Genomic DNA, 8,645 nt, shown 5'->3' on the forward strand with positions numbered 1-8,645 from the left:
TAGTGAAGTTTTCTATATTTTACAACAAGCACCTCGGTGAAGTAAGTTGCAACTATATTTTGGCAGTAAGCAACTCAAACTGGGATGATGAGATCAGAGCTGCAAGAGCACATTTATGGATTGAATTAGAAACCAGGCACATTTTTTTGTTTGTTTTTGGGGCACAAAATTGACTACATAAACCAAGGAACGTATGCCAACTTAATCTAATTCCAATATATATATATATTTTTTTTTTGTGTGCATGTGTTTGTGTTTGTGCACGTGTCAGCACTAGAAACATGTTGCCGATTTAAGTGGTACAGAATATGTGCATTTTGATTACAGACAGGAACATAAAACAGAGGAACAACAGAAGTAATAACTGCAGCAACTGTGAGAAGGGTTTGTTGCAATAAAATAAAATAAAAATATCAAAACCAAACCAAACCATAAGAAGCCTCACACAGGCACAGCAGGCATGCAAAACGCAGGCAATGAGTAATCATAGGGAAGCCTCACACAGCTAATGCATGCTCTAAAGGTGAGAAATTTAAAGACAAGAGACATAACCACAAACAACTCAGGAACAACTTCAAAAAGTGCTGCAGGAAACATTAATATCACGAAAAGATCAATATACTCACTGAAGAGGAAACAAGTTTACCACATTCTAGGAAATGGGTTGATGAAATTGTTGGATACATGGTTAGTCAAACATTAAAATTATCCAGAAAAAGGGAAAAAGTTGATACTTTTTAAACCAAGTTGAATTGAAAGACATACCATTTTAGTCCTCTGCTCCTCTTCTTGCTCGGCTGCTTTGACAGTATAGTTTCTTTTTCTTTTCTCCTTTTTCTTTTTTGGACTGAAAAAATATGATTAGAATAGAATACATGGAAATGAAAATAAGGAATAAGACAAGCTGGTTGCAAAACAAAAACTATGGCATGGAATATGAAATGAGGTGTTTGTCTATTATTGAGGAGAACAATTTCAACCAATGCAATTTGGATAGTTCGGTCTTAATGTCTTAGCAAAAGACAAAGAAGGGATCTTTGAACTTCTTGGAAGGTTAGGAATGGATTTGATGTCCTTGATCTTTGCTTATTGGCCCAAGTTTTTCTTAAGGTTAAACTGTCGTTTTGCCCTTGAACTATACCATAATTGTCAATTTCCCCCTTAAACAATTTTTTCAGTAAATTGAGGACTTAAACTATATGAAATTGGTCAATTTGAGACTCGCCGTTAATTTATTGGATGATGTCCATCCAAATTTCAATCACACGACCTGCACATAGCCAGTAAGTACAAAAATGTAAGAAAAATTAGAAGAAAATTTATATAAAAGAAAAAAAGTCAGAAAAGGGGAGAAAAAGTTCCTTCGAACTTGATTCGGTCCCGCCATGGATGAATTGAATTAAAATCTGACTGAAGACTGTATATTCGAATTCGAATACAAATTGAAGTTGGATTGGGAAGAAGGAATTGGGGATTTTATTAAAAAGGACCATTGGCCAGCCCACTGGATGACATTTCCTTATGCACATTTACTTAACATTTTCTGAGTTCAGGACTAATAATAAAATCTTGTTGTTCAAGCTACTATATAGATAAATACCAAATCATGTAGTGGGAAATTTTTATGTAAATCAATCCAAATTTATAATGAGTTTGATTCACAAGTGTTCTGTTGCTCCAAGTGGAGCTTACAAGAAAGAAAGAAAATAATAAAAAAAATGATCTATTCCTATTGGTAATTTACCTCTCTGAATAAAATTACATTACGTACTTTCTTTTTCTTCGGATAAAAAGAATATAAAAGCTATCTAAGATGAGGCACTTGCATGCAATGTTACCAAGGAAGCATAAATGCCATCCTCAATACCGATCAAAGTTTTATGCTTTCCTTTCTCTGCAATGACTCCATTTTTCAACACTGCAATCACATCTGCACCCTTTATTGTGGATAACCGATGGGCAACCACGATTGTGGTTCGATCCATCATGATTCGGTCCAATGCATCTTGAACCACTCGTTCTGATTCAGCATCAAGAGCACTTGTGGCTTCATCTAGTAGTAGTAGTATCTTTCGTGCCTTCATTATAGCTCGTGCAATTGCCACCCTTTGCTTCTGTCCACCGGACAATTGAATCCCCCGCTCTCCTACTATTGTATCATAACCCTGCATTGTTTTTCCAAACTTCACATGGTCAATCTTCAACGTTCTGAATAAAATTTTGTGAATTTTCACCAACTAGTCCTTCTCATTTATGCAGCACCATGGCAATAGATTATATTATAGTATTTGTGGCCAAAAGAAATTGACAAGCTTGTTAATTTTGTAGTGCCTACCTGTTGTAAACTACTGATGAACTTGTGAGCATTTGCCAATTCTGCAGCAGCTATAATTTCAGCCTCTGTTGCATTCCCTTCCTTTCCATATGCAATGTTGGCTCTGATAGTGTCATTAAACAATACAGGCTCCTGGCTCACCAGTCCCATTTGCTGTCTCAACCACTTGAGCTGTAGCTTTTGGATTTCAAATCCATCTAATGTAATGTGACCTGAATCAGGGTCATAAAATCTCTGCAACAATGAGACTACTGTCGATTTCCCACTTCCACTTTCTCCAACCAAAGCGACTGTCTGAATAACATAATTCAAATTTGTAAGTCCCAGAAACTTGAATTAGACTACGAGGACCAAATCTTATGCATTGTTTGAAATGAGTAAAAGAACAAAACTGTTACCAAGTTACCTTGCCATGATGAATGGTCAAGCAAAGATCCTGGAAGATTGGTACATCAGGTCTAGTTGGATACTTGAAACTGACGTGGCGAAGTTCAATTTCTCCCTTCACATTTTCTATAGTTGTTCCAGATTCATCACTAGAGTCTATTTTTGATTTCCGGTCAAGAATGGCAAATATGGAAGCAGCAGAGCTCTTTACTTTACCAAGATTAGGGGCTAGGGAACCTGACTGAGACACTCCAATAGCTGTCATCGCTAGAGCAAAGAAAACCTGCAAACCAGGGAAATGTTAACAATCGACTGAATGGACTAATGAAGATTTAATTCTCAAGTAACACATATTTAGCAGAGTTCGGATCCTCTGCTAATGTTTTCTCATCTATTTACTTAATTGAAGACTTGTAGCGCAAGGAATAAAAACTTACCCGGAAAACATCAGAGAATGTTGTCTTGCCTGCTGCAACAAGTCGGGCTCCAGCATAAAAACTGCAGGCATACACAGAAAAAAGAAAAAAGAACGAGAGCCCAAAACCTGTCCCACTGATTAACCCTCGTCTTATCCCTGTCTTAATTGGGCCTTCACATTTCTTCTGGTACAATTCAATCACCTTCTCTTCAGCACAAAAGGAAGCAATTGTTCGAATACTCCCCACTGCATCATTGGCTACTTGACTTGCGTCCTCGTACATTTTCTGCAACAGTTTAAAATTTTCAGCATTGGCAAAAAGGATTGGTCTTATATATATTATGTATGTCGTATTGGATGGTGTTTTGACTGCACCAGTTCTCTACTATAAAATTTTGTAAAGTTTGGACTTTGGAGAAATACCTTTGCATCTGCACTGAATCCTTTCAAGAACTTGACTTGAACATAACCATTTAATCCTAATAAAGGCAGCAAAACCAGGATTATAAGAGCAAGTTGCCAATTTGCCACAAAAGCAATACACAAACCAGCAATTGCAGTTGCTGAATTCTCAACCAGCAAACCTAGTGCATCTCCAACCATCCCACGCAGAGAAGCTGCATCTGTAGAAAGCCTTGCACCAATTGCACCACTTGAGTGCTCAGGATCGTCAAACCAACTTACTTCCATGTAAACCACCTTCTCATAGCACATTGATCGAACTCGTTTTATTAAATTACACCCTGCCACAGCAAAAAAGTATTGTCTTGCTGGCACTGCTATGAAAGCTACCACTCCAAGAACAATGAAGATTAATGCCCAAAACTTCGAATCCTTACGGAGTTGAGGAGGTGGCTCGTAGAAGGTCTTGATTACACTGGATATCAATATCGAAAAAATAGGCAAGATTGCCCCATTGACTGCTGCGGCTATAGTACCCAGTAATAATACTGGGATCTCTGGCTTGTTCAGGTAAGCCAGGCGACGAAGTGAGACTTCTGGAGGACCTCTTGATGATGCTGAAGCAGGAATATCACGTCCTACAGATGCTGTTTCAAGAGAATCGACTGCAGTGGGCACACCATATGTGATTGCGAAGGAATGACGGTTACTATTTCCGCTTCCAGATGATCCCCCGCTTATGGATCGTAAGTTTGAAAATCTTTGACTTGAATGTCTTCGAGAATCCACGCTGCCAAGCCTTTCGTGATTATTTACAGCAGTCTGTTCTGACACGCTGCTCATTTCTTGCAACCTTATAAGCTGGCTATATGCTCCTTCAGGGTCCTTAATTAGCTCAGAATGTGGACCTGCTCAGTTGAAAACGATCAGTAAGTGCAAAACCCATGCACTAAGAATAAGATGAATTGTAACATTATGTTGAACTATAGACAATACGATTTGGCCTTCAAATGGCAGAACAGGACAACATAAACAAATGCATTACCTTTTTCAACAATTGTTCCTCGATGTATAACAGCAATGGTGTCAGCATTCCTTACTGTGTTCAAGCCGTGGGCTACGACGACAGTAGTCCGGTTGATCATAATTCTGTCCAGTGCCTCCTGCACAATGCTCTCAGATTCTGCATCAAGAGCACTCGTGGCTTCATCTAAAAGTAGAATTCTTGGGTCTTTGAGAATTGCTCTAGCTATTGCAACTCTCTGCTTTTGGCCCCCAGATAGCTGAGTTCCATGCTCACCAACCATTGTGTCTAGTCCCTAAATGCATAAATCACAAAACCACAAATAAGAAAAAAGGAATTGAATGAGTTGATCGAAATAATCCGAGTTTTTAGAAAATTCATGTAACAAAATGATAAGATCACTGGATGTCTCAATAAGCTTCCATGGTCGTGGAAATTAAGAATTCACACAAAAAGTTCAGAGAACAAAATACCAGAACTTAGATGAAAGTTTAAATGAATTTAACCTGAGGCAGTTTGTCTATGAATTTAGCAGCATTGGCAAGTTCAGCAGCAGCCCTTATTTCTTCAGTGGTTGCACCATCCTTTCCATAGGCAATATTATCTTTAATGCTACAAGTAAATAAAACGGGTTCCTGGCTGACAAGGCCTATTTTCTGTCTGATCCATTTCAACTGGAACTCTTTGAGATTAATCCCATCAATAAGAACTTCGCCAGCTAGGGGGTCATAAAATCTCTCAATCAAACTGACTACAGTTGATTTACCACTTCCACTCTCTCCAACCAAAGCAGCAGTTGCACCACTAGGTATTGAAAGAGAAAATCCATCGAATATTTGTTCATCCGGTCTTGCAGGATAACTAAAATAAACATCCCTCAGTTCTATGTCTCCACGGATATCATGTAATTGTTGCCCATTAGTGTCAGAAGCATCAATCTCTGGCTTTCTGTCAATTGTCTCAAACATCTTATAAGCTGCAGCTTGTCCAGCAGCAAATGCACTCAAGCATGGAGATGCCTGCCCAAGAGACCTGAAAATTTATCATAGAAACATTGTTATATCTTGATCTTCTGAAGAATCTCATATCAAATTTTGGACTGAAGCGGGGAGGGGGAGTAGTCAGTAGATCACGCAAAAATGCAAACATGTTAACTAGTACAATAGTTGTACTAGGATCAACAAATTTGTTCATTAACTTTTACTGAATTGCAACTTACATGGAGCCAGTCAACACAGCGAAAACTACATTGATGACTTCCCCTCCTGTATATCCTTTTTCAAGTATCATCTTTCCTCCAAACCATATAGCCAGAGCATAACTACACATCATAATCAGCATAACCGAACCCATTCCGAACCCAGATGCCAAACCCTCTTGCACACCAGAGTTGTAAGCTTTAATTAAGGAGTTGTTGTAATTAGTTATAGCTTGCTTTTCTCCAGTGAACGATGCAACCTGAATTGGGAACACCAATCAGTTTTAGTTCTACTCTAAGGAAATAGAAATAATAATATATTTTTTTAAAGATGTTAAAGACAAGTAGGCCTACTGTTCTGATTGAACCAATTGTCTGCTCTACCACAGTTGCTGCCACTGAATAAGCAGTTTGTCCACTGGATGCCATCTTTGATATAAGGATGCCCATGAAGGCACCAGAGAGGACAAGAAGGGGGATAGAAGATAGCATGACAAGGGTGAGAAGCCATCCCTTAATAAATGCTATAACAAAGCCTCCTACGAATGTTGCAATTAACTGGATAAAAGTTCCTACCTGCAATAAGATTGAAAGAATGAGAGGTTTCTGGAGAAAATAGCAACAACTTAAGGCTTTTGTGTGTGGCATGTAAATACCTTCTCGCCCATGGCCTCTTGAATGAGCACAGTATCACCTGACATCCTCCCAACAATTTCCCCAGTGTTAATTTCTTTATCAAAAAAGCCAACATCTTGCCTCAATATTGTTTTCAAGTATAAACTTCTTATTCGAGAAGCCTGTCTTTCTCCAGTGACCATCCAGCAAGACATCTCTGGCATATAGAAAAAGCTAATCATCTCAGTTCCCAAAAAGCCAAATTATTTGTTTGATGCACCAACAGGCTGTTCAGTGTACTTACGTAGAAAGGAAGCTGCAGCAGCTCCAACCGCCAAGTAGACAAACTTTAGAGCCACCTGAGAATATTGAATTGGCCAAACTATATCTGATTAGGCCTTGTTCATTACAATTTCAACTAAGTTAGAGGAACCAGAGAACAAAAATAGATGTTAAAACAGAAGTAAGCTCAGTCATCGCAGTTCTGATAGAACTGGATACAACAATGTATGAGTAGAATTTTGTTCTTTACTATTGCTGCTATTGCCAAGTTGACTTAATTTCTATGAAGATGTTACATTAACAGAGATAACTATCTACCAGTTTATAGTCACAGAATATTTACCTTGGAAACTGCATCAACCACGCCTTTATTATTCCCACTTTCTCCAAAGGAGTTAATCACATCTCCAAAGATTATGGTCATTAGAGGGAAAGAGGCCCCATTTCCAATAGCGCTGATTGCACCAACAGACATTAACAGGTAACCCAAGGAATCAGCAAAGGAGAAAAGCTTGTAATATGGTACTGTTTTGGTGCCATCCTCCTTTCTCTTGATTGTATCTTGGGGGTTGTTTTGAGAGTCCTCCCCTACTGCTGAGTGGCCGTTGGATGCTGCCGTTCCCTGCTCCTCGATTACATTTCCATCCGCAGGATTTTCCTCAGCCATGTTTTTCAAAGCAATAGTAAAGCTGCTATATTATGACAACAAGCACCTCAGAGAAGTAAGTTGCTACTATATCTGACAGAGAACTTGATCAGAGCTGCAAGACAAAACATTTATGGTTTCGATTAGGAACCAGAAATTTTTTTTTTGGGGAACTAAATTGACTATACAAACCAAGGAGAATTTGCCAACTGATTCTAATTGAATATGAAGTTGATTATTCAGCCAAAATTTAAAAATCCATTTGTTCCTATATTCTTCTTTTTGTGCGTGTGAGCATTAGAAAACCCGTTACTGAAGCAAGTGGTACAGAATATGTACATATTGATTCCAGAAGATGAAAATAGAAAATAAGGGTTGAGAACACAGACAGGAAAAGGAAACAGACGAACAAAAGAACAAGTAATAACAAAAATACTATACTCAAACCAAACATTAAGAAGCCTCACACAGCAGGCATGAAATGCAGGCAGTGGGAATGCTGAGAACAAAACTTCACAAACACAATTTGAAACTAACTAAAACGAAACTAGGAATCAAACGAAGGAGAAAAGGGAGAGAAACCAAGTGGGCAGCTAATGCATGCTCTATAGGTGAGAAATTTAAATAGAAGAGACATAACCACAAACAGCTGAGATACAACTTCAAAAAGTGTTGCAGGAAACATTAATATCACCAAAAGATGAAGATACTCACTGAGGAGGAAACAAGTTTACCAACTTTCAAGAAATGGGTTGATGAAATTGTAGTACTTCCCGAGGCAGCACATCAGCCTACCTAGAAAGATAGTGTGGATACAAGATTAGTTAAATGAGAGAAGATGAAGGGAAGAAAGAGGGTGAGTGTGTGAAGAGAAAGAGAGCAAAGAGAAATTCTCCTAGAGAGAAAATTAGGTGAGCATACATATTGTAAACACTAGAGTTGTAACCATATTATGTTATGAATGAAAGGTTACTGTTGCTGCTCTCCGAGGACGTAGGCATAGCCGAACTTCGTTAATGCTATGTCTCATCTACTTTACGTGCAGTTCAATATTCGCTCATATCCCCGTTCATTTTATAACACGTTATCAGCACGAGAAGCTCTCAGGTATAATTTTTGTGTTGCACTATTATCTATACTACTAACCATTATGTTGATGTAAGGAAGAAAAGTAGTGGAGAAGTTGTGGTCTGCTAGAGAGATATACGAGCAAACCAACTGTAAGGATAAGCTCTATGCCTCTTACTTTTTCTATTATTTTATTATTTCTCTATATTTTTAGTGGTGGTTTTTATCCCCACATTTATTTTATTTATTGTATGGTGTAGGTTTATTACC

At 38.2% G+C, this 8,645-nt stretch overlaps 1 protein-coding gene across 1 annotated transcript; it reads right to left on the reverse strand.

The window, feature by feature from the left end:
- Nucleotides 1-1,662: 1,662 nt before the first annotated feature.
- Nucleotides 1,663-7,328, reverse strand: LOC117615724 (ABC transporter B family member 11-like). The gene is made up of 12 exons (XM_034344861.1): nucleotides 7,005-7,328; nucleotides 6,684-6,738; nucleotides 6,421-6,596; nucleotides 6,119-6,340; nucleotides 5,786-6,024; nucleotides 5,073-5,598; nucleotides 4,588-4,861; nucleotides 3,564-4,450; nucleotides 3,160-3,426; nucleotides 2,742-3,005; nucleotides 2,336-2,629; nucleotides 1,663-2,165 (listed from the first exon to the last, which is right to left on the reverse strand). The coding sequence occupies exons 1-12, from the start codon at nucleotides 7,326-7,328 to the stop codon at nucleotides 1,809-1,811; spliced, it is 3,885 nt and encodes a 1,294-aa protein (XP_034200752.1). The 3' UTR covers nucleotides 1,663-1,808.
- Between the last annotated feature and the right edge of the window lie 1,317 nt (nucleotides 7,329-8,645).

This window comes from Prunus dulcis, chromosome 1, assembly GCF_902201215.1.
Source record: "Prunus dulcis chromosome 1, ALMONDv2, whole genome shotgun sequence".
Classification (NCBI taxonomy): domain Eukaryota; kingdom Viridiplantae; phylum Streptophyta; class Magnoliopsida; order Rosales; family Rosaceae; genus Prunus; species Prunus dulcis.

What these genes read in the sequence shown, in the direction of transcription:
- LOC117615724 (XM_034344861.1), bottom strand. Translation starts at nt 7,328, where the DNA reads ATGGCTGAGGAAAATCCTGCGGATGGAAATGTAATCGAGGAGCAGGGA. An exon ending in CATTCTCTGATGTTTTCCGG is followed by an intron (nt 3,006 to 3,159) that starts GTAAGTTTTTAT and finishes CCTGGTTTGCAG; the next exon opens with GTTTTCTTTGCTCTAGCGAT. An exon ending in TGACCATTCATCATGGCAAG is followed by an intron (nt 2,630 to 2,741) that starts GTAACTTGGTAA and finishes TATGTTATTCAG; the next exon opens with ACAGTCGCTTTGGTTGGAGA.